This window comes from Daldinia vernicosa (assembly GCF_022497035.1).
Source record: "Daldinia vernicosa strain CBS 139.73 unplaced genomic scaffold F5Y00scaffold_6, whole genome shotgun sequence".
Lineage (NCBI taxonomy): Eukaryota > Fungi > Ascomycota > Sordariomycetes > Xylariales > Hypoxylaceae > Daldinia > Daldinia vernicosa.
Window position 1 is genome coordinate 294,951 of NW_025953922.1, and position 27,847 is coordinate 322,797.

Below are 27,847 nucleotides of genomic sequence, written 5' to 3' on the forward strand. Positions count from 1 at the left end.
TTTTCGTAGATAAGCCAGTGTAGGCCGACTCAAAGAATAGCTATAGACAGCCCCAGAATCAAGTTCTTCTAGTAGGTTATAAATGTAGCCTTTATCAAGGTAAGGTTTGAGAAATTCGATGAAGAGTTGTCCTGATTTCCTATATTTTATTGCATTTACTATCGTTTGTCTTTCAAGGTTTACCTGTATAGAAGGATAATACCAACCCATAACAGCCTTAGAGCCATATATAAGCAGTAGTCAGCGGTATTACTACCAGCAGCGCAATAAATGTAAAGCCTATTATACGGGTGCTCCAAGTATACAACATAACTTTCACACACATAGACCAACAGATCATAAGAGTAGTATCTCTTATAGACTAACTAACCTACTCAGTCCTACAATCATCTCCTATTCAAGTAAGGAATTCGAGCTATACATTACAGAAGGAGTATATAAATAGAAGCGCGTACCAAAGCAAAAAAATACATTAGGTCATTAATAAGAAACACTCTCGTGGCGATGTACCTATCACTAACTAGGTATAGAGAACCGCACACTTATGCGCAAAGTAGAGTTTGTCAAAACACAACTAAGGCTCAAAGCACAACTAAAGTAGAAACATCCGTCCGAAGTAAAACTTATATATCTAAATAAAGTAAAGGGTTTTTAACAAATGACCAAAGGTCGGGTTGGTACGGCCAAGCGAAACATTCACATCCGCCACACCTAAGAACTCCTTCATTCCGCAACCTAAGCAATAAACACACTTATGAAGTATCTTAGGCCTTAGGGTTCGATTCCCTAGCCGACCATACCAATTTTCTTTCTTTTCTTTTTTTTCTTCTTGTCGCATAATACCATACTCCCCGAATAACATCCGTGGCATCGAACAAGGACACCAGGATAATTGTTAACGCATAGCTCATCACTAAATCGAATGATTCTTATTTTGACAAAAAGTCTATTAATATAAACAAAGTTGTAACATAAAAATGATCAAGAAACTATGGTTTTTGAATATAAATCGTATATTTTGTTAAGGACAGTCTTCCATGGTTGCTACATGTCATATCGTTGGTGATCCTATTGTATGTAGAGCCTCAGTGTACCTAAGTACCTAAATCAGTATCCACTCTAGCTCGACCGCTGGAGGGGCTGAGAGTCTCCATTAAAAAACTTCCGACTACCGATGTTTAAAGAAAAAAAAAGTCCCAATCATTCACCATTGCCAATCATTTATCTTTATTTGCATCGCAGACCCAAGTTCTATACAACATCACCACCATCACGATGCCGTCTACACATAAAAAGGAGAAGCCATGGGATACCGACGATATAGGCCAGTATTTATGAAGTCAAAACTTATTCTTAAGTGTATCTAACATGACTATCAGACAAGTGGAAAGTCGAACCCTTCAAACCCTCAGATAATGTTGGTGGAACCTTTGCGGAAGAATCCTCATTTGCAGTGTAAGTGCCTCTAGCTGAAATCCAAGGTGTAACTACTAGATGCTAACTTATCATCAGCCTATTCCCTCGATATCGTGAAGTTTATCTTAAAGAGGCATGGCCTGGCGTGACGCAGGCACTCCAGCAACAAGGCATCGCGTGCACACTAGATCTTGTCGAAGGTAAGGAATAAAATATTACCTACTAGGTTAGCGCTGACCAAGAGATGTCAGGTTGCATGACGGTCAAGACGACGAGAAAGACGTACGACCCCGCTGCCATCCTCAAGGCTCGCGACCTCATCAAACTATTAGCCCGTAGCGTACCTGCGCCCCAAGCATTAAAAATACTTCAGGACGATATGGCGTGCGATATCATCAAGATAAGAAACCTAGTGCGCAATAAGGACAAGTTCGTAAAGCGACGGCAGAGAATCCTCGGACCAAACGGCCAAACACTAAAAGCGCTCGAGCTCCTCACACAGACTTACATCCTCGTCCAAGGAAACACCGTCAGCGCCCTTGGCCCTTACAAGGGGCTTAAGGAAGTGCGCCGAGTAGTAGAAGACTGCATGGCGAACATCCACCCCATCTACCAGATCAAGGAGCTCATGATCAAGCGGGAGCTAGCCAAGGACCCAGAGTTAGCGCACGAGAACTGGGAGCGGTTCCTGCCCAACTACAAGAAGCGCAGTCTAAGCAAGCGCATAGTGCCGTACAAGGTCACGGACAAGAGCAAGAAGGTGTACACGCCCTTCCCGCCGCCCCAGGAGAAGAGCAAGGTCGACATGCAGATCGAAGCCGGCGAGTACCACCTCGCCAAGGAGGCCAAGAAGCGCATCGCCCACGAGGAGCGCATGGAGAAGCAGAAGGTCAAGCAGGAGGAGAAGAAGCGCCAGCGGGAACAAGACTTCATCGCGCCGGAAGAAGAAAACGGGTCGTCGGAGAGGAAGAAAAAGAAGCGGAAGAGCAAAGACGACGAGTAGGCGTAGTAGTAGTAGTGGTAGTAGTAGCAGCGTTGTCGCCTGCACAAGGGGTTTATGTATTACTACTTCTAGCCGTGATCCTTTTTTTCGAACATCTTTACGATACCCACGAAATTCCGAAAGTACATACATCACATCAAGACTTTGGGAGGGGTTGGTTGCCCTTTCAAACATGACTGGCTTCGTGATGTGATGCGTAGATGATGATTCCGCTATGGAAAAGAAAAAGAAAAAAGTTTTTGGCCTAATCTACCTATGTTTTAGATTGCCTTACCGCAGACACAACGGGAATGTTAGATTGTAATGCTTGAAATCAACCTTCTAGCTATATTCAACTTAATTAATGTTCCGTCGTACTAGGCAGGTCACTCTTATTAGACAAGTACCTATACAAATACATTGATTACTCGCAGTCATGTATGTGCAAGGCAGCTTAAAATAAAAAAATCAGTGAAGACTTAAAATCGCAAGTGTATTCATTCATTCCTAATACGGGCATATGAGCCTGGAAGAGAACGCCTCAAACACCAATATGCCTATCCGTATCTTCTTCGTTGGTATCACGTCTATCTAGCACGGTTAACTACCTACCCCCCAAGATCATCCACGTCTATCCATCGACAACCATCATAGTGTCGTCTCCGTCAAACGCCGATGCCGGCTGCTCGACTACGACTCCTCGACCACGACCGGCTAATAATTCCCTTCGGATCTCCGGCCCGATCTTGTGGTGTCCGTGCGTCAAGAGGAGGTCTAGGAGGGCCTCTCGCTGGTCCTCGGTAATTTCGTTGCGATACCGCTGCGCGAAGGCCAGCAGGCACTGGTGCCAGATGACCGGCAGCTTCACTTGCATCGCCGCTCGTTCGCTGCCTATGTCCATCGCGGCGCCTTCCCTGACGGACGCGGGATCCACGCTTCGGAAGCGGAGGAAGTGGAATACGAGGGAGTCGACGACTTGGTAGGGAAGAGCGTATTTCTTCTCTAGGAGGGTCTTGATGAAGACGTTCGTGGCGCCTCCGCCCTCTGTTCCGGCGGAAGCTTCCCTTGCCGCGATATCGCACAGCCCCTTGATAGCCGCGCCGGAGTGTAACACCGGTATAGAAACCCTGGCCAGGACGGCAGATATGATCGTAGCTTCTCGTAGCGTGCACGTGCCACTTTCCACGAGAGGGAAGAGGAAGCCCTTGAACCACGCCGCAGGCTTATAAAGCGCTTTCTTCAGGGCGTTGAACAAATGCACATTTAGCTTCTTCGTCTCGTGGATGTCTTCCCTCACGCGCTCGAGGAGGATCATCTCCATGAATCTTCGGACGACGATCGGGTTGCTGGATACGAAGATCCTCGTAGCCTGGTAGCACGCGTTCGGGGTCCACTGGTCAGGATTCGTGTATTGGATGATATCTTCCCAATGAGGTACCGTCGGCAGAATCTTGAACGGTTTGGGGAGTTGGCCGGACTTATATCTCGACAATATCAACCCGATCCTATGCAGTGTCAGTAAGGCTAAATAGACTCATCGTAGAATCCTGTCAAACCTACTTAGTATATACTTCTACAACCTTCGGCGGTATCTCAAAATCGTCATCTACAGGTCCTACTTCCCGCCCTCTGTCGTCTCCAGCTTCGTGCTCCGCTATCCTCGCCAGAATCAAATCGGCAAGGTTGGTTCCCGGACCTTGCTGCTGCGCAGACGCTTGACCTCCCCAACCGTGTGTCAACAACGGATCGTCGTCCGTAGGTAAAAACTTGTTGAACGTGTCTAAGTCCTCAGGCTCGATCTCGATCTCCTCTACTATCTCCTCCTCGTCGCCCCATACTTCTTCGTCCACGAACGCCTCGTTATCCTCACCATCTTCGTCGAACCGAGAATCGAAACCGAACGCATTGCTCTCCTTCGGCGGTCGCGGAGGCGCTACATCAATTTCCTCTGCTAACTCTCGGCCGATCTTCAAGATTTTCTTCGAAGCTTTAGAGTCTACGTAGTTTTCCTGCTCTTCGTCGTCGTCGCCGCTTCTAGACTTCCTCTTGGGAGCCTTTGCGCGCAGGGGTCCAGTAGCTACGAGATCATCCTCGAGGGGGTTATGCCGTCGCCCTTGGCGGACAGCAGTTGGTGTAGTCGCCTTCGGCATATTTTCCCTTGAACTAGTAAGATTATCAGATCGGGATGGTGAATTCAAGTATCACGACGTGGGGCGCAAATTAATTGTGTGAATGAATTTCCAAAAGAAAATCAAAAATTTTGAGGGGTGAGCGGAACCATTCCGCCAAGCGCATTGGGTAGGTACATAGGTACATATAATTGAAGTGATTGGTCTCTCGAGGCTCGAGCTGAGGTTAGCTAGTACAATACGTACCTCTGGCAAAGTGCTTCTACAAAAAGTCGCATGCGGTTATCTTAGTATTAAGACTAAAATTTCGGGAAGCGGGCTACGCCCGCTATCGCCTCCCCCCCCCCGTTGGCGCCACAGGAGCCACGAAACCCTTGGTCTGTATGTTTGTATCTATGGGTCGGGGGTGAGGCGTTTCCCGAATTCTAGTCTTAGGCCCTTGCAAACTTTCAAGCAACTATCGGCACACTCAACTTTCAATTAAACGTTATATCGACGATGACTCAATAGGCAACAACAACGTTGAAAATACATTATATATTAATCGCTCGGGGCTAGTCCTTTACTTTATCTACCTCCTCATACTTTTTGCATAGCTGTACGGTATTGCGTTGTAATAATGCAAGCCTCAACGTCCAAAAACACGTAATAGCCTCAAAATACCATACCAAAATCTATACCCACGCGCCTGCACCCACAACCACGTTTAAAATACCTTCTTTTTTAATCACTCGGGGCTAGTCCTTTACTTTCGCTACCTCCTCATCCTTTTTACATATCTATAAGGCATCGCGTTATAATGTTACAGGCCTCGACGTTCATATTGTAGCAATTATTGCGGTTAACGCGTTGCCACCGGTGTTGAGACCGTTGCGACCGGTGTTGCAACCGTTGCGACCGGCACTATAGCTAATTCCAACCCCGAAACGCGTACGTTTTAATTGATAACCTGTCGAAATGATCAAATTAACAATTGTTTCCTATATAAACACATTACTTACGGTAAAAACGCGTTAAAATCAATTGATTTAATTGATATTATAATATGTTGCTATTGCCAGTGTAGAGGGGTAATGTTCACAAAGGCCTCAAACTAGAGATTAGAAAATCTTTTGGGGGGTGGGATGGGGCTGTAATTGGACGGGGAGTGGTGTGGCTGGGGGAGGTACATCCCCCCGAACGATTTTCTAATCTCAGTCTAAGGTCACCTAAGATAAGCATGCGGGGGGTATTGAACACTGCAATATTTTACAGCTTAGTTGACAGGCACGTAGACGGCAATTGATAGATAGCTAAAGTATAAAAATAAAATATAAGATAAAAGTAAAAAGAAAGTTAACTACATTCGTAGACTACCTACTTATGTGTGACTTATATGTGATGCAAATGCAAAAAGATTGTCCTCGGTGAGGCTCGAACTCACGACCTTTGGATATCCCAACCTAATGGTTGAGTCATAGAACTATGAGACCAACGCTCTAACCAACTGAGCCACGAAGACTTTTTTTGACCCATATCTTCGAAGGACCCGCCTCAGGACTCCGCCAGAGGCCAGAACCGGGAAGACCGGAACTGGAACTGAAGGGCCACGAAGAGGAAGGATTTCTAGATGGGGGAAGAGCAGGCGTCAGAACTTGTAAGTTTGATGACCTGTCTTGGTTGAAGTTTCGAAAGTTATTTGGACTTATAACTTGTATGGAGTGGGCAGAATTTGTATGCTATGATTCTGCAGAGGCACCAAGTGGGTACGTAGATTGGGCTAGTGGTTAGATCTGAGATCCACTGCATACTGGCATATTGGTTAAGGTCTACGGAATACATGATGGTGCGCAGTGAACGGATCCATAGATGGGTGTCAAAAGGTTGCGAGGCTAGCCCTGTGCAAGACATATTCGAACCAGATATACCATGGTCTTGGGACATAATAATTAGCAATTACATACATCAGGTAGGTACATATATAGGAATCGAGGAGATACAAGTATACAGAAATGACGGGCGGGATTGAAGATCGTTAAAAGGAGAATTCCCAAATAACCCAAGTGTCTCATATCATTGCATAAACCCGATCCAATGCATTTACATAGTAGGTAGGTAGTGATACGGGTATACGCATTACATTAAAGAAACCCACGTCATTTTTTCTAAGCCCCTCCATAGAGCTACTCAACCCCTCCAACCCTGTCTGTCGCAAAATTCTTAATTGATAGGAACCTACCTCACAACTCATAGCAAAGAGACACTTAGGCTTGAGGTCTTTATCTATATAGTTAAAATATTCAAATATTCCAGAATGCCTACGGAATTAGAAGAGGTACGATCAAGAAAAATCATATCGTCTTATTCTTGCTGATAATTTATTAGTTGGTTGGCTTCATTGCCGACCCTAAACCTGAGATTCGAGCTCTTGCGACGGAGCATCTAGTCCCCTATTCGACGTCTCAGCCCAGCATCTTCAAGGCGGATAATTCCAAGCCTATCAAAAATCTGAAGCTCTTAGTGAAAGATCATCCGGTATAAATCATTTTTCCAAGGTTAGAAGCAATTAAGAGCCATAACTAATATTACCGTAGAAAATTGCCGAGCATGTTATAACCATTCTCATCAACCTTGCGGCTGATCGAGAAATCCTGGAAAATTTAGCTACGGACGACAAGTTTTTAGATGAGGTTCTAAGACAGATAATTGTTAGTAGAGAAACGCATGACCGGCGGCTCAATTCAGATCCTTGTTGATCCGCTGAACACCCAGCTGATGCATGCATTAGATCGCAACCGAACCTAACGCAAATCTCCTTTCCATGCTTCTAGCAAATCTTTCAAAATGGGACTCCCTAAAGAGGGTATTGAATAAGAAGCAGCCATCGCCGGCTGAGCTTGGATCAAACGAGCTGGTTTTAAACCAGCTTGTCGACCTATTCGTCAAAGGCGCGGACGGGTCATATAACAAGAACGCAGATTTCGACCATTTGGCTTACGTCTTTGCTGATCTAACAAAACACGCCGAGGTCCGGCAATATTTCGTGCAGAAGCAAGAATATGATGGGGTGATACCTATTACAAAACTGAAGGTCTTCACCGAGTATAAGTCGAACGTCAGGCGGAAGGGAGTCGCTTCTACTCTAAAGAACGTCGCCTTTGATGTACCTTCGCACCCATCGTTTCTGTCGGAGGATGAAATCGATATCTTGCCATATGTGTTGCTACCGATGATGGGGAACGAGGAATACGACGAAGATGAGATGATGTCAATGCTTCCCGATCTTCAGCTTCTTCCTCCTGATAAACAGCGAGATGACGATCCGAACATCATTCAGACGCACGTCGAGACACTATTGCTTTTGTCGAGCACTAGGGAGGGTAGGGAACAGATGCGTAATGTCAAGGTATATCCAATCATTCGGGAAACACACCTGCGTGTTAACGATGAAGGCGTTCGAGATGCCTGCGAGCGGTTAGTTCAAGTTCTGATGCGTGATGAGGAAGATCCAGATAAGGTGGATCGTGTCAAGGAAATTGGAGAGGACGACCAAGACGGCAACGAAGAGGATGATGACCAAATCGTCGAGGTGTAGATCGCACAGCATGTGCGAACTTATTGATGCCCTATTGGTAAAATTGCCCTATGCCTGCTGAGAATTATTAGGGCCTATAGGGTTATTCGAGCCGTTTAGCTACCTCTGTCAAAACGGACCCCGGTGGCCTTCTGAAAGCAAGTCGCTCAGCTCGGATTCTCTAGCGGGTACACTGCGTCAAGATTATATTAGGTAGCCATACCCCCCTGGGCTTCCTGGTTAATGGTATGCCCTGAAAATGGGAGCTGTGGCTGACAGGTAGGAGGGCAGCATATTAAGTCACGCCCACTCTAGATTGTTTCCGTTGCATCAGCCAAGGCGAATCACGCGGTGCTAGTCTGCCGCCTCTGGTTCCTTGGAAATCATAACCCTCTAGAGTAGAGGGCTTATCCGAGTAGGTGCAGCAGCTAGCGTTAGGCTTTCAACACGCATATAATACCAAAATCGATACCGAGGACATTTTCACGAAGACGACTTACACGTGAAGAATTGTTAAGGGTTCTAGCCACCCGTTCCACGAAAATAGTAACTCGATTAATCCACACATACCACGACTTCCAGAACCCAGTACCATATCCGCCACGTCTAAACGCTTGGTCCTCGTAATTTCGAGGGTTGGGTAAAGCGGACCTGTGTTAAAGCTTCGGAAGGGGCAAGTTAACTACTACGGTAGTATTCGAGATCGAGGGCTGAAAGCTAACAAAACTCTACTAAATTGTGTCTGTGATTGGTCAACGTGGTCGGATTCGGCTAAAGGTAGGCCTTAATGTTATGAATCCTGAAACTTTTTTGTTTAACCTACCCGAGAGGGAGCCGTCAAGTCATTGTCGTAAGGACTCGGAACGCTCAAAAGTCGAGAGCGTGGACGAATTCTCGCACCTAATTGGTTCAATTGCAACCAGCCACTGAATATACAGACACAGCTCTTACTCATTAGATGTTGTAAAAGGGCTATTTTAGTTAACATCTATACGATCCACCTACGATTTATAGCAAGGTCGGTCGGTCGGCCAGTCCTGGTGTCTGCTCACTTGCGGAATCTGGTCTAATGGAAATTGATCATATCGAAAAAGACGTGTTACAAATTTCTAATAGAGCCGAGCCCAAACGAGACTACCCTAACCGAGGTCCCTCCCCATCGGATACCTATATGATGATCGGCTAAGTTCCAGGGGGTGTTATGGGTGTTGAAGAAGTGATGAGCAAGTATAAAAACTTATAACATACAAAGATATGTTGACGTAATTACGGGAACGGATAACAAGCATTTCTTGCCGTCTTGTCGTCAAGTCTTGGTCTCTTAGTGAAGTCTTGTTTCGACTTCCTGACAGCTTGGCGATGCTTAGATCGATGTTGGCATAGGACTAAGAATGGTTTACTTCAATGACATATTCCGTAATGTACCTAACAATCCCAATCCCTCAAAGATCCTTGATGGGGCGTGGTGCATGCGAGGCACCATATGCGAGAGGCCCCCATAATTACAAGGATAATGAGGAATGCAGGGATCATATAGGAGATACACCATCATTCGGAGCCGTTTACCTTTTCACTACCCTGGCCGCCATGCTGCGACTGACCCCACCGATTTACGAATTGAGGCGTCTTCCAGGGTTCTAACAACCCTGACGAATCAGATCGTCGGAGCCTCAACATGTGCTCTAAGCTACAACTCTAATTCGTCTTCAACCACCAACAACATCTACTCTGATTGGATAGAGTTACTACTCAATCAACCTTTTCAACCTGCCAGCTACGACTGCTACGACTGCTAAGCCGCTAATATCGGACATCTAAAGATTTTCATCAGCCTAGCCTCGTTCCCGCGTGCCATCAATCGTGAAAGCGTGGCCAAAAAACGGTCAGCTTCGGTTCCCCTTCGATTTAGCTTCCATGCGTTGGGTCCCTCGACGTCAAAAGATGATTCGTTTCTCGTCGGTCCTTTTGGACGTTAGAGATCTACCATCTCGATTCAGATGTTTGCCCGCTTGGGGCCACACAGTCCCGGGACATGTACGGAATACAGTCAAGTGTCTTCGTAGCTGAGCAATAGTCAAGATCAAATCTCACCAGTCTCGTCTGATACCTCGAGATACTCCCACGTAACGGATATTCATCTTACATGGAGATAACTGACATATTCCCTATGTCTCTAGCTGCATTAGTGCCCGTGAAAAACAAAAAGCAAACCAAGTAACGTGCAAGTAGAATCAAGGAAAGTCTACGTATTCGCAGGCGCACTCAAGTCTGCCCAATGCATCAAGCATGATGCAAAAGACCAGCCGCCCTTCTTATATGTATTATTATGTGTAATGGGTAGTAGTTGGAGCTGCTTGTGGCCACCGACGTTATGGGAGAATTACCCAAGTCTGGTCCGGTCTACAATATTGCACCCGCATTGCAGAGTTACTCTGATCCGTGCAGCCCGTGTTTTTATCTCATGTTAAACAGACTACCAATAGGCGTAGAAGTCCCGGAAGGGCCGCCCGGAGTGGTGGGATTGTAATACGTGGGTTCCCGTCCTAGGTACTGCGTCAAGCGTCAAGCATTACATACGGTCCACCCTATATACATCTCGCATGTTGTTGGTTAGCTGACTCGGCGTCCCCTGTCACAAAGAACTTGCATTATGCAAATCGCGGCCTACCTATAGCTAGCTAGGATCATAGATTGGTAAGAAAAGATACAAAAGCGCAGCACGTCCCTTCAGCTACAGACAAATTTACTTTTTTGGTTTCTGCTGTCAGCATCAAGTCCCTATCGGGTGACTGGCCCTCCCTTGCTTTTATTCTACTACCTGCTTTGCTTTTTACCTCGCGCATAGGTTAGGTAGATTTGGAGAATCTTAACCCTTGATCACCCCCCAGATCAGATCAGATCGATCACCAACCGAGCACGGACGACGCTCTCCTCATTCATTCCCACAACTATGGCTGACGCCGCGCCCGATATGGCGAATCCAGCGTTCACCTCAAAAAAGACTTCAGGCGGAAACAACGCTTATCACAACTTTCATAACGACTTCTTGCACATCCAAGATCCTAACGAGCGCCGTCGTCTCGCGCTCGCGGAGATCGATAAGGCGCCCTTCGGGTGGTACCATGTCAGGTAGGCACCCGTTCCCCGCGTCGCGGTAGTTAGTTAGTACATACTGCGAGAGGTTAACTAGTTGGTGATGCAGGGCTTGTATCGTCGCCGGTATTGGTTTCTTCACGGATTCTTACGATATCTTCGCCGTTAGCTTGCTAAACACTATGTTGGGAATCGTCTACTACCCGGAGCTGGGTAAGCTGCCTAACTCTTCCGATAACGCTATCAAGCTGTCGACGTCCGCCGGCACGGTTGTTGGGCAATTAGTTTTCGGTTGGCTTGCGGACCACGTTGGGCGAAAGCGTATGTACGGTCTCGAGTTGATCATCATCATCTTCGCAACCCTCGGCCAGGCCCTTAGCTCCGGTTCTCCTTCGGTTAATATCGTCGGTCTCATCATCTTCTGGCGTGTTATACTCGGCGTCGGTATTGGTGGAGATTACCCGCTGTCCAGTATCATCACCTCCGAATTCGCTACCACGAAATGGCGAGGAGCTATGATGGGTGCTGTCTTTGCCATGCAAGGTATTGGTCAGCTTGTCTGCGCATTCGTCATGTTATTCGTTACTCTGGGCTTCAGGGAAGCACTATCCGTTGCGCCGACTACCACCCAATGCGACGGCTACTGTGCCATCGCCGTCGATAAGATGTGGAGGACCCTGATCGGTTTCGGTGCTGTCCCGGCCTGCATTGCTCTCTACTACCGATTGACGATTCCCGAGACTCCTGTAAGTCATCTATACCGAACCGAGACGTGATGGACAGGATTTGCTGACATTAGTGTTAGCGTTACACCTTCGATATTGGCCGCGATGTCGAGAAGGCTGCCGACGATGTCAAGGCGTATATATCTGGCAAGCGAGAGGGCCACCCTGACGACGTCGCCCGAATCCAAGCTCGCGAGGCTGCCCAGGCCCAGATGACCGTCCCGAAAGCCAGCTGGAGCGACTTTTGTCGTCATTATTCTATCCCCAAGAACGGTCTACTCTTGTTCGGCACTGCTGGCTCGTGGTTCATGCTTGACGTAGCCTGTAAGTCGCCTTGAGATTCGATTAAAATTTAAAGAGACCAGCTAACAATATAACGTAGTCTACGGCTTATCTTTGAACAATGCTGTTATTCTAGATGTAATCGGCTATTCCACCGCGGGGGCCAAGAATGTCTACGAAATCTTGTACAATACAGCTATCGGTAACCTTATCATCGTCCTGGCTGGTGCCGTCCCGGGATACTGGGTCTCGGTCGCCACGCTCGACACGCTCGGCCGAAAGACCATCCAGATGGGCGGCTTCATCATCTTGACCATTCTCTTTGTCATCATGGGCTTTGCCTACAACCACATATCCAGCAACGGGCTGCTAGCCATCTACGTCCTCGCGCAGTTCTTTTTCAACTTCGGTCCCAACATGACTACCTTCATCGTCCCCGGCGAGGTATTCCCCACCCGCTACCGATCGACCTCGCACGGCATCTCGGCCGCCTCCGGCAAGATCGGCTCCATCATCGGCCAGGGCGCCATCTCCATCCTTCGGACGCGCGGAGGCACCCACGACAACCCGAACCCTTGGATGGACCACGTGCTCGAGATCTACGCCCTGTTCATGCTCCTCGGCATCGGCACCACCGTCTTCATCCCAGAGACCAAGCGCAAGACCCTCGAAGAGCTCTCGGGCGAGGACCAGCCTGCTGCGCCCTTGCCTACTGCTGCCGAGGCTAGCAGCCAGACCAAGACCGCGGAGTCTCTATAATTTCTTTCCTTTACGAATGTTTTGGTGCTTGTACGCGGACGCGAAGAACGTCGTGACGAAGTCGTGGGCTGGCCGTGCTGCGGTGAAGCTTCACAGAGATGAGGATCGTCTGTCATGCGAACGGGGGCGGTCTAATTGGCATGCGACGGCATTGATACGAATGACATATGTTCCTTTGTGTTTTTGTATCAATATAGATTAATATACCCGGTTCAATCATTACTTTTTTTTTTCCTATTCGTTTAGCTACCGACTGAAGGCATTTGCCCTATCTAATTCTTGTAGCTAACTCTGGTATATCATTTTCATACGCAACTTGACTACCTACCTAGGTAGCGAGTGATTGTGATATTGAAAAATGTGATATGCTAGTTTTTAAGAGAAGTTTGTTAGAATGGGAAAATAATTTCGAGGTTGGTAGGTAAGTGATGGGTTATTTATAGTTATGTCAATGTCAAGTCGATATGATTATACGTAGAGTTACTAGATAATGGGTTATATACGTGGGCATGGTTATTAGTTGGATAAAGCTAGGTACTCTCCTATCTATTGTTTCTACTAAGTCCTACTGGCACTTTTATTTCACCTTCCGCAACCAGAGTTAAGATGATGCGAGAACTTCCAGTATTTATTTATACAGCTGTTACATCCACTTTGGTTTTATCTACTATTGAATTAGACTCAGGTAGTTATAGGTATCATCTACAACTCCTAACACAAACACCGCGATGTGTAACAAGAGAGAGAGAGAGAGAGAGAGTAGCGACACTTACAGAAAGCGACGTAGTCTTTAATATGCTTGGCCTTGTCGAACGGCGCGGGATAGTACCACGCGGCATTCGCGAGCTCCGTGTCTACATATGTATATATATGCCGTCAGCCCGTCCTGTGATAACCTGATCGCTCACATTTTAAGGTAGGTAGTTGAGGTAGATATATATGTAGGTAGGTTGGTATGTATGTAGACGTACCCCCGACTTTAACCGTGTAGTAGTCCGCGTCGCCCTTCCAGCCGCAGTGCGTGTGCAGGTCTGTCTTGCTGAAGAACTCGGGCTTGAGGGACGAGGGCGGGAAGTACACGTTGCCCTCGACCAGCTCGTAGGTGTCGGACTCGGCGACTACGGTGCCGCCGACGGCGGCTTGGACGTGGCCGGAGGGCATGGCTGGATTGTTTGGACGTGTTTGGGTTTGGGTTTGGGTTTGGGGATCTTATGGTGGAAGTTGGTGGGTAAGGGTTGGAGTGTGAGTGAGTGCGTGAGTGAGATTGGGCTAGGAAGAAGCGTTTGTGGTAGGCAGTGGTACGATATAACGGTGCTGCATGGTGCTATATTATTATACAAGGTATCTATATGTGGACATTGGATATCAATAATGTGCTTCAATGCTGTGTTGCGGGGTAGTCAGCTTCTAGAAAGATTCCTTTATTTTTTGTAATAGTAGAGTTGAGTGGTGGTGGTATATGATGTATGCATGGCTGGCATGTGGTGTATTATAGAAGTACCTAAGTACCATTATAGCACTCAGGTTGTATGTATGCATCAATTGAGCATTTCACCAAAGCGAGGTTGTGGGGTATATGTGTACCGTATATATAGTGTAATCAACTACTCCTATTCACTGTGCAGTATAAAAGAGCAAAAAGAGTAAAGAGTCCGGCTAGCTGGTTTCTACTAGCGAATAACGGTCAACATATTTCCAAGAGCGGATATCTAAAACCCCGCTAGATTTTCTCCCGATGCCCGAGACGGATCCACGCTACTCCACCGTCTCCACCGTCTCCAGGCTTTCTCCAACCTCTCGGCCTTCGTTGCGACGCTAAAGGCTAGCCGATAGCCCAGAAACGAACCGAATGTCGGCAATATTTAATCTTGCATGTAAACATTTCGTATCTCGCATCGATTGATTCTAAACTTTTTACGTCTTTATAATCTCTTATATATTATATTTACTATCACGATAAACTATTGTTATCTATCGAATTACGGTGTCACGAGACGTGGTCCAAGTACGTCATTAAAGGAGTTGCTTAAAGAGTGTGTGTTCGCGATGGTGCTTTCAGGAGCTGAAGTCGCCAAGCACAACAGCAAGGAGTCTTGCTGGGTGATTATTCATGTAAGTTGGTTGAAGGCAGAGTGTCTCCTACGAGGAATCAATATCTCACCGACTTAATATCTTAGGGGAAAGCCTATGATGTCACTGAATTCTTACCTGGTTGGTGGCTCACAGCTTTCCATATTCCGTATATTAACACTACGAAACTAACTCATTTATAGAACATCCTGGTGGAATGGGCATCATCTTGAAGTATGCGGGTAAAGATGCGACTGAAGAATTCGACCCCATACATCCTCCGGATACCTTGGACAAGTATCTGGATAAGTCGAAACATCTAGGGCCTGTTGACATGAAAACTGTTGCCCAGATCAAGAAAGAAGATGATCCCGAGGAAGCTGAGCGGCAAAAGCGTATTGCGGATAAGCCACTATTATCACAATGCTATAATCTGATGGACTTCGAATCAGTTGCCAAGAGGATTATGAAGAGAAGTGCTTGGGGGTACTACTCCAGTGGTGCCGATGATGAGATAGTGAGTTCTTACTCACACCTAGACTACGTGTATATGCCCTAACCAAATCGACAAGACGCTCCGAGAAAACCACGAGGCCTTCCACAGGATATGGTTCAGACCCAGGATTCTAGTTGATGTCAAGAAAGTAGATTTCTCAACCACTATGCTCGGCGCCAAAGTCGACATTCCATTCTACGTCACGGCAACAGCACTGGGAAAGCTGGGACACCCGGAGGGCGAAGTGATATTAACCCGAGCCGCCAAGAGGCACAACGTCGTGCAGATGATCCCCACGTTAGCCTCGTGTTCATTCGATGAGATCGTAGATGCGGCGGAAGGGGGCCAGGTGCAGTGGCTGCAGCTGTACGTCAACTCGAACCGGGCGATCACCGAGCGCATCGTCCGACACGCCGAGAAGCGCGGGTGCAAGGGGCTATTCATCACGGTCGATGCGCCGCAATTAGGCAGGAGAGAAAAGGACATGCGGACCAAGTTCACGGACAAAGGGTCCAACGTCCAGTCCGGCCAGCAGACGGACAATTCGCAGGGTGCAGCGCGAGCTATTTCGTCGTTCATCGACCCTGGGCTCTCGTGGAAAGATATCCCGTGGTTCAAGTCTATTACTAAGATGCCCATCGTGCTGAAAGGCGTGCAGCGCGTCGAAGACGTCGTCAAGGCTATCGAGTACGGGGTCCAAGGAGTCGTGCTGTCGAACCACGGCGGGCGACAGCTAGATTTCGCGCGATCCGGTATCGAAATCCTGGCGGAGACGGTGCCGGTGCTGAGGGAACTGGGGCTGGAGGGCCGCATTGAGATTTTCGTAGACGGAGGTGTTCGCCGCGCTACCGATATTATCAAGGCGCTGTGCCTGGGTGCTAAGGGCGTAGGTATCGGCCGCCCGTTCCTCTACGCCATGTCCGCGTACGGCGTCGACGGCGTTGACCGCGCTATGCAGCTCCTCCGCGACGAGATGGAGATGGCGATGCGGCTGATCGGGTGCACCAGCGTCGACCAGTTTAATACGTCGCTCGTCGATACGCGAAACCTCGGTAGCCATGTTACGGGCGTGCCGCGAGACCACCTCGGCCATAGGGTGTATGACCCGCTCGTCACACCGGAGTTTAAGTCGCCTAAGTCGTCGAAGCTGTGAGACTGTGCAACTTGGGGGTGACTTTTGCCTTCTTGAAAAGTTTATGATGTTCGTATTTATCCGGGCCGTACTTACGTAGCATTTGTTTCCCGTCGTGCGGATTTTTGGATATACCGATTTAGCTTGTATGCGGGTTCAGATTGTATATAGGAGGTATGCTTGCGGCAAAGACCGCTTTGAATTAAATCTGTTACTTGGCCCCCTTTTCCTGGGCATGGCCAACGGGTCTGATTTGTCGACCTAGGCTAACCTCCCCTTTTTCATATCAGATGTTTCACCCTTGAACCGTGGCTGTCACGATTTGTTTTAAGATACTAATTTAGCTATTCATAGGTAGCAACTTACATAGTTTCATACTAAGTATTATCTTCACTTCTGCGTATTATGCCTTTCTATTTTTCATGCCCATTTTTGGCGAGGAGAATGTTTTTAGCTATCCGTATTCCGTATAGATCTGAATAATAAAGCTCCCATCCAGCATCGGAATAACTTAGTATGGACCATCTTCGACAAGAGGCTCGCTGCCTATTTCTCCACCGGGTCAAGCTTCGTAGCGACAAATGCCAAGTGTTCGAGATTTGGGGTTCGGGCAGCACGGTAATCCATTCTGAAAGGGTAATGCCCACGGATGAGGTGCCGTCATATCTTAAACACTACTCAGGGGTACCGGTTTTCAAGCTCGTCCAGTTCCCAGTTAGGATATTTTATAAATCTCACCGGCTACCGTACCAACAGTTGGCTTGGGTTCCGGATATACTTACCGACCTGGGCATCGAACCATATATGATCGGACTGTTGACACGAGGCCTGACGATGTTTGAGGCGGTGGAAAAGAATAGCCTGGAGTTAGGAAAGGTCCTTAGTATATTCATGAATGGTATCGATTCGCGTATGCTTGGTAAGTCGACGTCACATATAACAGACTCTAGTGTAATGATACAGTTCGAGGTAGCCTTCTTTTGAACATGTTATGCTCGAAGTATTACAGCCACTGTCGATCTATGTTGTATTAAAAAGTGAAAAGGGGGGGCCATTACCTGCTAACCATACTAGCAACTTATAACTTCGCCACGAAATCTACAACCTGTCTTCTGTTTACACTAGAGGAGAAGAGTTTGCATACGCAATACGAGTACATGGCGAAATTCCTGAGGCAGAGCGGTAGTCTTTATCAGAGTAGCTGCTTCTTACCGTTGCTCATCTTGATGGACCATGTAAGCCTCGTCCTAGACGGATTTGGTACTTTCTTCGGCTACGATCTGCAGCACGTCAAGGAGACGAATCTCCACGACTGGGAGACTTCCCGAATCAAGCTCCGGTGGGCTAAACATTACAACCACCTAGCCCACGACATTGCCGGCTACCTGCGGAAGAAGCTGGACGAAGATGTAACGCAAGGGGCCTCAACGTCGCCACAGGACGTCGCTATCCATGCCCAAATAAGAGACGCATTACACGTGCTGGAGCTGACGATTAACCCGGCTGCTCGAGGTATCGAATGGCACTTGCAGAGGAACGAGGACCACATGGGACAAGTAAGCACCCTCGCTCGGCTTACCACTAGTTTAACCTAGCGGTACAAAGGTATCTAACACAGACATCAATCTAGATTTCGCGTAAAATGATGCGGCAAGACACCATGGCAAGCATCAAGCTGAGCGGGGCCAGCATCGAGCTGGCCAAGACGGCGACGTTCGACAGCTCGTCGATGAAAGTAATCGCGGCGATGACGATGGTATTCCTACCGGGGATGTTCTTCGCGTCGCTATTTTCGGTGCCGTTGCTCCACTGGGACACGGAGGGCGTGGTGGGGGGTAACTTTTGGGTGTACTGGGCGTTTACCATCCCGTCTACCGTGCTGATTGTTATCTTGTGGCTTGTTATTACGCAGCGCAGACGAATGAGAGGGCTGTTCCGGCTGAATAAATACATACACTAGGTACGTGTAAATTATGAAGAAAGGTAGAATGTGTTGGTGTAATTACGTACAGTACGCATATTAGGTAATTGTTAAGTAGTACCACGTGACTCTAGTCAAACACACGGATTGAGGGGCTATGAGGTCACGTATGAGATAGCTTGTATCGGTGTATTTGCGAACCTTTTTTTATTTAACCTTTTACAACACACAATATTTCCGCAAGACGAGACGCCATCGTAAAGATAAGAAAAGAAGGGGCATCGCCATCTCATATGTATTTGTATCATATCTACCTAAAGTACACAGTTTCCATCTTCTAAATTCACATTGTTTTTACCATGTCAGCACTTTTACCTAGCACGTTTCTTTTCCCAAGTGAGATTGGTAGTGAGATTGGCGCCTGACAGGAGTCAATCTGTCAATCCTAGCTTATCAAAGTTTACCCCAGATCCTCGGATTCATTCGTCATTTATTGGACTCGGTCAGACGGTGTGACCTTTTAGGTACTACCCCAAGCAGCTCCGAAATTTCAAAAGAAACGCTTAAACGAGCCTTAGAAAAAAGAAGACCTACAATTCTCACCCATAGCATTTATAAACAGCAGCTTTCCATTACCTATCTACCTGTCTAACACAGCATCCCATCGAAATCATTCGACCGTGATAAGAAATCCCGATATAGACGTAACACGGCTTAATACGGCACGGGTGTCTCAGTGCAACACCATCCATCATCGCTCTCAGCCGCTTTCGAGAAGGAGCATGACGATCCAGACCCGCAACCCAAACTTCCAGAGTCCAAGTCATTCATCCTAGCATTTCCCTCCTAGTCTCCCCCAGCTTCCCCAGCACCTGCCATCCTACCATCCAAGTGCCCAGCCATTACTCGCATAGTCCTCCACTGAATGAAACCTTTCCTCAGTGGCTCCATTCTAACATATATTCCCCGACTTGACTCAACTCTAACCTAGGTCGACCCTCCACTACCGTAGCTTGACTACACAACATGTCCTCCCTTGAGGCCAAGATCGTCGTCCTCGGCTCCCAGGGCGTCGGCAAGACATCGCTAGTAACGCGGTATTGTAAAGGCGCCTTCAATCCCGCTCAGAATACTTCTACCGTTGGCGCTAGTTTTATGACCAAGAGGGTCCTCGACGGTGACACTGACACTGTCGTTCGATTACAGATATGGGATACAGGTACTACTTAATTCTCCACTTGTTACTTGTTCTTGTTACTTATATCTCAAATTACTTGAATACGAAAGCTAACCCCATGTAATTATAAAGCTGGACAGGAACGATTCCGTTCGATATCGCGGCTCTACTACCGCGGAGCTAACGCCTGTATCCTCTGCTACAGTATCACCGACGCCCAATCCTTCGCCGAGATGGGCGTGTGGCTGACGGAATTACGCCGTAATCTGCCACCCGATATCGTTCTCCACGTAGTAGGAACCAAGGCCGATATCGTCGCCCGCGACCCCACGCGTCGCGAAGTGCCTTTCGAACGGTGCATAGCATACGTCGCCGAGAACCTTGCCCCAGGCCTCGGATCGACACCACCACCAACCGCAACGCCATCAGGTCTAACTACCCTACCACTGGGACCAGGCGTGAGCCAGTCCAGCATAGTAGTCACGCCCGCCGCGTCGAGCGCCCAGGAACCCCGTAGCCCGAGTAGTAAACGAAGCAGCGGGTTCTGGGGCCAAGAGGTTGGCTGGGACGCTTGCCACGAGATCAGCGCCGAGAGCGGCGAGGGCGTGGAAGAGGTATTCCGGGTCGTGACGCGCAAGCTCGTCGAGCAGAACCGCAAGATGCAGCAGGCTATCCTAGCTGCCACCGCGACGCCCGGTACTCCCGGGTACGAGAGCGGTGTGGATGGGGGGTACTTCGACGGCGCAAACCCCCGCGGTAGCTTCCGCGTCGGCAAAGATCGTCGGAGTTGGCTGTTTTCCTCCCCGAACTTCTCGCCGGCTGTTACGGTGGAAAATCCGAATGCGGGCGGTGCGGAACACCAGGGACAAGGAGAAGAGCAGGGACGGAGGGGGAGACGGTGTTGTTGATGGCCCAGTTATCTTAATGGAACTGCGAGGGACTACGAAAGCATGACCGATTCTTATTTAACAACAGTCGTATTAAAGGTGGCCTTCTACGGGCCTAGGGGGCGGTAGTCTTTTTCAGATCACTGCTTGGTCTAGGTAAAAGAGGTTTCCACGACATTATATAGTCAAGGAAGGGTGATGAAATATCGTCTATCGACATCAAGCACGGCGTTTGGAAATGCATATTTAGGGTCGGCATCCGGGTTCAGGTCCGGTCAGGGTCAGGGTCAGGTCAGGTTAGGTTAGGTTGGTCTCGGATCCTGGAGTTTGTGTATGCATTGCCGTGGTTCCTGGTCACGAGGAGCATATCGATTGGTTCTTTACGCGATACGAATGGATTATGAATTGTTATTATTCCTGGTCACTTGGCTCTTCACTGTTGTTGCATGTTTTGTTCGTTGGGCTGTTGCTTGTGGTGCATTTTGGTTGGTGATTTGCATGTGGTATCTCTGGAAGGGGCACCTATCTATGTAGCTCGAGGAATAATTAGTTATTCTTAGCGGTATGGAGTTATGTATGTGCATGCTTAGTCCTGATTGCAACGAATATAATTCAAAGCTCGTGGAGGAATTGTACACAATTAGCCCCTTCTCAAATTCCAAGCATTGTCGTTAGGATTCAAATTTCGAGTTGAGCAGTAGCTCACATCAACGCTACATAACTCATCTATATACACCATCTATTTCATAGTTTCCGTCACCCTTTTAAACAACGAACCTCTTATGCCGAACTCCCCTGTCCCTGTTCCTGTCCCTGTTCTTGCTCCCGCTCTTGTCTCCCCTTCTTCGACTTATCCACATCATCATCCACCCTCGGCAGCGCCGGTATCTCCACGCCCATAACCCTGTACTCGAGACCTATATACGCGTCGCTCAGGACCAGGATATCGACCTTTCTCGCGTTCCCGTCCTTATCGGGGCTAGGGAGGCGCAGCGTAGTTTTGGCCGTGGGCTTGGAGCCGATTTGCACGGCGTTGGATTTCGCGTTGGTGCTGCTGCTGTTGGTCTTGGATTTACCCTTGGAGCTGGAGCCGGGCCCCTGCTGGCTCCAGGAGACGCGCTTTACGCCTAGGACCTCGTCGCGCGCGGCGTCGCAGACGATGGCGAACCAGCCCTCCGTCTGGGGCTTGGGATACCGCGGGGCGTAGACGCGGGCCTCGCGCTCGACGACGGGGTTAAGGCGCTTGAGCGAGACGCTGAGGGATTGCGCTGTTACGTCCTCGACTTTGACGCTGACGTTGGGTAGGATGGAGGCTGCGCGGACGAAGTGGCTTTGCTGGGAGCTTGGGATGCTGAGTTTCCGAGCGAGGTCCTCGACCTGTGGTCGGGGGAGGCTGCTTAGCTTTTGGAGGGAAGTCTTGTTATCTTTCAAATTATCGTGGCTGGTTCCTGGGAGGATGGATAGGGGCGGGTCTTGTGGCCAACGAGCGGATTTGACGCACTGAAGCAGCTTGATCATTTCGAGACAGCTGGATAGATATCCTAGCTCTGTCAAGACGTCAATCGACGCCTGGATGATACGAATCGCCTGATCCAAAACACTTGTCTGATCACCGACGTAATCCGTAATAGGAAGATCGACACGAGCCATGTGTGCTTGTAGAAGCAGGAAGGCTTTAACGTGAGGGTCCCACATCGGTAGGCCAAAACTACTACCTTCGAACGGTAAATTCTTGGATAATTCCGCATTGATAAGATCTTCGTTGTGTCGAACAGGGAGCTCGTCGTATTCTGTCGCGCGGGACATCCAGGATAAGACATCCAAGAAGCTTGCTTTTGGCTTTGCATTCTTAACCAGATGACGGATCGTCTTATGCGACAGGTAGTAATAACTCATGATCTTACCCAGGGGAGTAGGGTCCACATCGCCATTAGGGTATATTTCAACACACTTCGAAGCGGCGAGTTCATCTAACGATTTGCTGACCATGTCAATCATAAAGTCGTTTGCAAGCTGTTGGGCAGCAATAGTGTTATGCTCCTCGGAGGAGATCTCAAGCCCATAGTACGAAGGGTTCTTATGCAACCGGCGGAAAAAGAAAGTCCAAGTTAGATAGTCGAGTGCGTCTTGCTTAGTTGTAATCGTTTCGGCTGATACTTCAGCACACAAATGGTTGTCAAGGACCGTATGTAACGACGATTCGACGGGGAAACCAGTGTGTAAGAAGTGCTTGTAGAAATCCTTCTTTGAGTCTTGAGTGAAGATGCGCGCGACACCAGAGTTGTCAAATTGCGGACGACCGGCTCGACCTAACATTTGCAATACATCTGTCAGGTCCATATCTTTGTAGCCTTCAATCTTTGCGTCGTAGAACTGTGTGCCCTTGACGACGACCAGATGGGCGGGAAGGTTAACACCCCAGGCCAGCGTACTCGTTGCGACCAGGATCTGTATCTTGTTGTTCAGGAAAAGCTCTTCGGCCAGCTGCCGATCAGATTCGACGAGACCTGCATGATGAAGCCCAATACCAAAGTTAATCGCCTCCTTGAGTGCATCATCCTTAACCCTGCTGAGATTGAGCTGAAGGTCCTCTTCCGACATATTGACGAATCTCCTGGGATTGTCTTCCATCCCACAATAGTTGATCAGGTCTTTCGCAGTCAGTCTAGTCTGCCGTCGTGATGGCACGAAGACGATGACAGGCTTATCAGGACTGTGGGTTTTGATAGCTAAGAAAGTTGGCCGGTTCATAGACTGCATCAGGGGGCAGAATCCTCTTACTTCGGGAAACCCGTCGATGTATAGCTCCAATGGTACCGGTCGTACAGAGTGACGGAAGTTGAATAGACCTTCCTTTACCCCAAGCCAGTTCGCCAGATCTGTTGCGTTTGCGCAGGCAGTGGACATTCCGAGAAGTCTCACGGCATTATTGGTAGATTGGGCGATGTAATTCATACGGGACACGATAATCTCGAGAATCGGGCCTCGGTCGCCGGCAAGCAGGTGGATTTCGTCAATGATTACAAGTGAAACTTGACGAACATACCCTCGAGTTTGCCAACTACGAGAGATACCGTCCCACTTCTCGGGCGTGGTGATAATGACATCGGCGTCCTTGATAGTCCTCGTATCCGGCGTGTTATCACCCGTCAACTCAACCAACTTGAGACCAAGAGGTCCGGCAAGTCGAGCGCCCCAGTCCTTTACTCGCTCGCGGACTAGAGCTTTCATCGGAGCGATGTACACAACCTTGGAACCCGGGCGCTCGCGGAACGCCCACCACATCGCCAACTCTGCTGCGACGGTCTTGCCACTACCAGTAGGCGACCCTAATAGGACATTAGCTGGCGTGTGATAAAGCGTGTGAAATATCTGCGATTGCATTGGATTGAAGTATTGAAACCTCTTCGCATAGATCTCTTCCAAGCCTGCGTTCTTCAGGGCGCTAATGGGTAGCGGCTGCAAGTTGAGTAGATCCGTATACACGCTCTCCGTATCTGGGCGGATAAGATGCTGGAAAGAGACCGGGTTTACTGTCTCTGCTCCAAGCCATTTGTCCGATACTGCCCTGACATATATCTGGTTTGGTAGAGGGTCCGATAGAGGGATTGTGAAATTGAGTTCGTGATCATCGTAAAGCTTTCTCCTATTAAGTATGAAGAACTCGTGGTGGTAGATTTCGGACGTCTCGGAATTCTCGACCCAGATATAGAAAGATTCGGATGTTCCGTGTATCTGGTCGCTCCAGGTGAATTCTGGAGTGACATAAAGCTTGACCCTCAAAACATCTCGGTTTAAAGGGGCAATCTCGGCTTCTACTGATACGGTTGGGAAATGGTCGAGAATCCTCCCTATCTTTTTGCCAGCGTTATGGTTATGGACTAGACTACCAATTTCGGCATTCTCCATATCGCGTAAGACTTCGATAGGGGTATCCTTCTCATCGATTTGGTTGAGTACCGACTTAGGTAGGTCAAATTGATGCAATGGATGCTGGAATGGCCAGACACGCTTCTCGATGGACTTTGCGAGGGTCAGCAAAACCAGACATTGATGACCCCATCGTCGATTCAACGCAATCTGAAACAAGGCGCGACAAATTCTCCCAGACTGCTGGGCCACGTAGTTCAGATCATTGGACAATGCAAAGTCATCCAGCTGTGCCCGAGAGATATAGGACTGCAGCAGGATGTTTGTCTTTGCTTGGGGCGTATCAATTCCACGACCGGGATCGCAAAAGACCACATCCTCATTATGTCTTAGCCTAGTCAATTCGTCGGCTTCGCTGTCTCTGGACTGTATGTTGTCAAACTCTCCACTCTCGCTGATCATCTTCAAGTTGTCTGCTTCTGTTGCCTGAGGTTTCATTAATGTATTGAAGATTTGTATACTTGTCTGCTGAATATAGTATTGGCTGGCAATGCGGCCAATGTCCTTGCTTCTCAGTTCCTCTGTGATCTCGTTGAAAATAATCATTTGACTTTGCTGCAATACTTTAGCTGCCTGGATAGCAAGCTGTCGTCGCCTCTGGACAAGATTTGGGTCGTCTCTAATCTCAGCCCATTCGATCCCGTAAGTCATGGGACTTCTTAGCATTCGAACGAAGAGATATGAGTAGCCGATCCATTGGACTGCTTCCGGGATGGAGGTAACGGTGCCTAGGGCAATCTCGGCATTTAAATTGTCGACTAACTTTGAAGAAAACTTTGATTCGATAGGCTGCTGTGCGGTGACTGACCGCCGGTAATGATCCAACTTATCTTGTGTTGTACAAATCATACCAATACCAGTATCCTCGAACTGGGGTCGTCCAGCACGACCGAATATTTGGAGGACGTCGAGGATACCTAAATCTATGAATTTTCCATCTTGTGCACTGTAGACTTGCGTCCCTTTGATAATAACAGCAGCAGCCGGTAAGTTAACACCCCATGCAAGTGTTGCTGTACAACAGAGCACCTTCATGACACCCTCAGCAAACAGTTTTTCCATGAGGTTCCTATCCGATCGAGTCAGACCGGCGTGGTGTATACCTAGCCCCTTGGGCACTAGGTCCCTAAGTTCACGCGCCTTTGAAGACTTCATGTCTCGGATGGCTTGTTCGTAGTACGGATGTTCCATAGAATCAAAAAGATCCGTACAATTGTCCTCGGTAGCTTTTTTATGAAGCATTTTAGCAGTGAGAAGAGTGTCTCTCCTTGAATGGACAAATACCATAACTTGATGGCCTTCGATTAGCATGTCTTTGACCTTTTCAAAAGCTACTGTGTCAAGATTATCTCTGGACTGCCTCGAGCCAGCTTTGCCTTTAACCCCTATAAAGTGTTGCTCGAGAGGAACTGGGCGAAAGGAGCCGTCGAAGTAGAAAAGACCGGCATATCTGTTAACCTTGAGGAAGTCGGCAACGTCGACATAGTTTGGAAGGGTAGCACTAAGTCCGACAATGCGGATTAACGATTGGGTACTCTCAACTTGACGTTCGGTACGCGCTACTAGGGACTCCAAAACAGCTCCTCGCTCATCGTGAAGCATGTGAACTTCGTCGATGATGAGCAACCGAACCTTTTGGACGAGTTCAGTATCCCCAGTACCCTTTCTCGTGACGACATCCCACTTTTCAGGGGTAGTAACGATGATTTGCGTTTGCACGATCTCGGATTTGGTAAGGTGCATATCTCCCGTAAACTCGCGGCAGCGTATACCGAGCCATGCGAGACGCTTTCCCAGCTTCTCGGTGATTTCCGCAGCAAGGGCTTTCATCGGGGCGACGTACACGATCTTGAAATCTTGGGTATCAACAGCAAAATCTGTTGCTTCCGTGTTCTCAATGGGATTTGGTGTTACGTATTGGCTGATCGTTTGTAATATTGTCAGCATAGCCGCATCTGTCTTACCTGCACCGGTAGGAGCGCAGATCAACATATTTTCGCTGGTCTTGTAGGCTACCGGATGGACTAGACTCTGCATCCTGTTTAGCGTCTTGTAGCCCTTGAATGTTCGCCGGCAAAGACCGTCCATGTCGGATATCTTAACAAGCTTCTGTCCAGGAAGAAGCGTGCCGGTTTTCCCAGCAGGAACTATAAATTCCTCATACTTGTCATGTATTTTCCGCTCGGTACCATCTGGCATACCATACTTGCTTCCGGTATGGCTTAAGGTATTGCCTGCGTTATATGCTTTGTATATGTGCGGATATTGTGTCTCCTTATGCATACTAGGAGCTAGAGCAGCATTCTTATGCTCAAAGTCCTTCTGTCGAAGAGCTTCATCTCTTTCTGCTTTAGTCAAGAGTCGGCCAGTTGGCTTCTGCGTCTCCTGGGTGGCAAAGCTTGAGGTGATTTCGTGCCTGCGAGATAGCACTTCAATGATGAAATCGAAGTCATCAAACCCAACAAGATCAGTGAGCGAGGATTGTAAGTCGTCCTCGGACCGCTGAGATGCTAAGATTTCTAGAATCTGTGTTTGGAAGACATCCGAAGACAAGCCGTTCTTGGTAGCGATAGTGAAACACTGTTCTGTGAACCATGTCAAGCCGGAGCTGCCGCTATCGACCTGACCATTAGATTCCTCGAGAGAATCACTACTGTACAAGTCTTCCTCGCTATCATCTATGAAGTCCCAGACGTCGTCGCCACTATTGCCGGATATGAAGTCTTCATCGTCCAGATCGAGGTCTAAGTCCAGTTCTGCTTCGACGTGATGTTTCTTTTCAGGTAGCTTCAAGTTTTCGATGGCAGTTTTCATGGCGGCAAACTGCTCGCGCCACCTGGCTTCCGCCTCACTCATAGAAGATGACATTTTGAGTGCAATGATCCGTAGTGAACTAGGCTATAAGTTGATCTATAAGTTGTTAGATATTTCTTAGGTAGGTAGTTGTATCAATTTCAAAGCTGTTAGGATGTGGTCTATCCTATTTTTCTTAGAGCCGTGATTACATACAAACGGGTTCTTGATGACTATTACGCCGATGACTACCTGCTGCGGCTAGGTATCTAATAGTTGAATCTCCTCTACATAGTAATATACATGATAACACTTAACGAGGTTTGGGTGTGAAAAGGTGATGCACATACACTAGCCTAGAAATCATGATGCATGTATGATTGGACAAGGAGGGTATCGAAGTACCTAACCCTAAGTGGTACCTACCTCATGCAAATTGTGGGGCTCGAATGTAACACAACGACCTGCCTGCCTGCTTAGAGGGAGGTCAATATGTACAGAT

General features: G+C 48.1%; 9 protein-coding genes and 1 non-coding gene across 10 annotated transcripts; 6 read left to right on the forward strand and 4 right to left on the reverse strand.

Annotated features, from left to right (window-relative positions):
• Positions 1–1,175: 1,175 nt before the first annotated feature.
• F5Y00DRAFT_226912 (eukaryotic type KH-domain (KH-domain type I)) lies at positions 1,176–2,702 on the forward strand. The gene is made up of 4 exons (XM_048006400.1): positions 1,176–1,324; positions 1,380–1,455; positions 1,513–1,616; positions 1,668–2,702. The coding sequence occupies exons 1-4, from the start codon at positions 1,276–1,278 to the stop codon at positions 2,417–2,419; spliced, it is 981 nt and encodes a 326-aa protein (XP_047868454.1). The 5' UTR covers positions 1,176–1,275; the 3' UTR covers positions 2,420–2,702.
• A 168-nt stretch (positions 2,703–2,870) lies between these two features.
• On the reverse strand, positions 2,871–4,738 carry F5Y00DRAFT_226913 (Bystin-domain-containing protein). The gene is made up of 2 exons (XM_048006401.1): positions 3,959–4,738; positions 2,871–3,903 (listed from the first exon to the last, which is right to left on the reverse strand). Exons 1-2 carry the CDS (start codon positions 4,546–4,548, stop codon positions 3,030–3,032), a joined length of 1,464 nt encoding a protein of 487 aa, XP_047868455.1. The 5' UTR covers positions 4,549–4,738; the 3' UTR covers positions 2,871–3,029.
• A 1,187-nt stretch (positions 4,739–5,925) lies between these two features.
• Positions 5,926–6,028, reverse strand: F5Y00DRAFT_t25. Its single transcript has one exon. It is a non-coding gene; the product is annotated as a tRNA-Met (tRNA).
• A 792-nt stretch (positions 6,029–6,820) lies between these two features.
• Positions 6,821–8,101, forward strand: F5Y00DRAFT_258371 (DUF383-domain-containing protein; the record flags this gene model as incomplete). Its single annotated transcript, XM_048010693.1, has 4 exons — positions 6,821–6,841; positions 6,892–7,041; positions 7,101–7,214; positions 7,295–8,101. The coding sequence occupies 4 exons, from the start codon at positions 6,821–6,823 to the stop codon at positions 8,099–8,101; spliced, it is 1,092 nt and encodes a 363-aa protein (XP_047868456.1).
• Positions 8,102–11,030: 2,929 nt separating this feature from the next.
• F5Y00DRAFT_258372 (phosphate permease) lies at positions 11,031–12,939 on the forward strand (the record flags this gene model as incomplete). Its single annotated transcript, XM_048010694.1, has 4 exons — positions 11,031–11,209; positions 11,283–11,919; positions 11,979–12,222; positions 12,281–12,939. 4 exons carry the CDS (start codon positions 11,031–11,033, stop codon positions 12,937–12,939), a joined length of 1,719 nt encoding a protein of 572 aa, XP_047868457.1.
• A 423-nt stretch (positions 12,940–13,362) lies between these two features.
• On the reverse strand, positions 13,363–14,408 carry F5Y00DRAFT_174699 (DUF427-domain-containing protein). Its single transcript, XM_048004915.1, has 3 exons — positions 13,911–14,408; positions 13,713–13,793; positions 13,363–13,603 (listed from the first exon to the last, which is right to left on the reverse strand). Exons 1-3 carry the CDS (start codon positions 14,098–14,100, stop codon positions 13,572–13,574), a joined length of 303 nt encoding a protein of 100 aa, XP_047868458.1. The 5' UTR covers positions 14,101–14,408; the 3' UTR covers positions 13,363–13,571.
• Positions 14,409–14,985: 577 nt separating this feature from the next.
• On the forward strand, positions 14,986–16,658 carry F5Y00DRAFT_258374 (FMN-dependent dehydrogenase-domain-containing protein; the record flags this gene model as incomplete). Its single annotated transcript, XM_048010695.1, has 4 exons — positions 14,986–15,051; positions 15,117–15,150; positions 15,213–15,526; positions 15,582–16,658. The coding sequence occupies 4 exons, from the start codon at positions 14,986–14,988 to the stop codon at positions 16,656–16,658; spliced, it is 1,491 nt and encodes a 496-aa protein (XP_047868459.1).
• A 495-nt stretch (positions 16,659–17,153) lies between these two features.
• On the forward strand, positions 17,154–18,597 carry F5Y00DRAFT_258375 (uncharacterized protein; the record flags this gene model as incomplete). Its single annotated transcript, XM_048010696.1, has 3 exons — positions 17,154–17,556; positions 17,712–18,193; positions 18,268–18,597. The coding sequence occupies 3 exons, from the start codon at positions 17,154–17,156 to the stop codon at positions 18,595–18,597; spliced, it is 1,215 nt and encodes a 404-aa protein (XP_047868460.1).
• Positions 18,598–18,854: 257 nt separating this feature from the next.
• On the forward strand, positions 18,855–21,257 carry F5Y00DRAFT_226926 (ras-domain-containing protein). The gene is made up of 4 exons (XM_048006402.1): positions 18,855–18,877; positions 19,028–19,082; positions 19,137–19,777; positions 19,868–21,257. The coding sequence occupies exons 3-4, from the start codon at positions 19,585–19,587 to the stop codon at positions 20,641–20,643; spliced, it is 969 nt and encodes a 322-aa protein (XP_047868461.1). The 5' UTR covers positions 18,855–18,877; positions 19,028–19,082; positions 19,137–19,584; the 3' UTR covers positions 20,644–21,257.
• Positions 21,258–21,265: 8 nt separating this feature from the next.
• F5Y00DRAFT_226928 (Sec63-domain-containing protein) lies at positions 21,266–27,579 on the reverse strand. The gene has a single exon (XM_048006403.1). It carries the CDS (start codon positions 27,418–27,420, stop codon positions 21,403–21,405), a length of 6,018 nt encoding a protein of 2,005 aa, XP_047868462.1. The 5' UTR covers positions 27,421–27,579; the 3' UTR covers positions 21,266–21,402.
• Positions 27,580–27,847: the final 268 nt, after the last annotated feature.

Excerpts from the sequence above, each read along its gene's own strand:
- F5Y00DRAFT_226912 (XM_048006400.1), top strand. The coding sequence starts at position 1,276 with ATGCCGTCTACACATAAAAAGGAGAAGCCATGGGATACCGACGATATA. Across the intron at positions 1,456-1,512 it reads GAAGAATCCTCATTTGCAGT|CCTATTCCCTCGATATCGTG; the intron begins GTAAGTGCCTCT and ends ACTTATCATCAG. Across the intron at positions 1,617-1,667 it reads CACACTAGATCTTGTCGAAG|GTTGCATGACGGTCAAGACG; the intron begins GTAAGGAATAAA and ends AAGAGATGTCAG.
- F5Y00DRAFT_226913 (XM_048006401.1), bottom strand. The coding sequence starts at position 4,548 with ATGCCGAAGGCGACTACACCAACTGCTGTCCGCCAAGGGCGACGGCAT. Across the intron at positions 3,904-3,958 it reads GTTGTAGAAGTATATACTAA|GATCGGGTTGATATTGTCGA; the intron begins GTAGGTTTGACA and ends GACACTGCATAG.
- F5Y00DRAFT_174699 (XM_048004915.1), bottom strand. The coding sequence starts at position 14,100 with ATGCCCTCCGGCCACGTCCAAGCCGCCGTCGGCGGCACCGTAGTCGCC. Across the intron at positions 13,794-13,910 it reads CTACACGGTTAAAGTCGGGG|ACACGGAGCTCGCGAATGCC; the intron begins GTACGTCTACAT and ends ATACATATGTAG. Across the intron at positions 13,604-13,712 it reads TAAAGACTACGTCGCTTTCT|ATAAAACCAAAGTGGATGTA; the intron begins GTAAGTGTCGCT and ends ATTCAATAGTAG.
- F5Y00DRAFT_226926 (XM_048006402.1), top strand. The coding sequence starts at position 19,585 with ATGTCCTCCCTTGAGGCCAAGATCGTCGTCCTCGGCTCCCAGGGCGTC. Across the intron at positions 19,778-19,867 it reads ATTACAGATATGGGATACAG|CTGGACAGGAACGATTCCGT; the intron begins GTACTACTTAAT and ends GTAATTATAAAG.
- F5Y00DRAFT_226928 (XM_048006403.1), bottom strand. The coding sequence starts at position 27,420 with ATGTCATCTTCTATGAGTGAGGCGGAAGCCAGGTGGCGCGAGCAGTTT.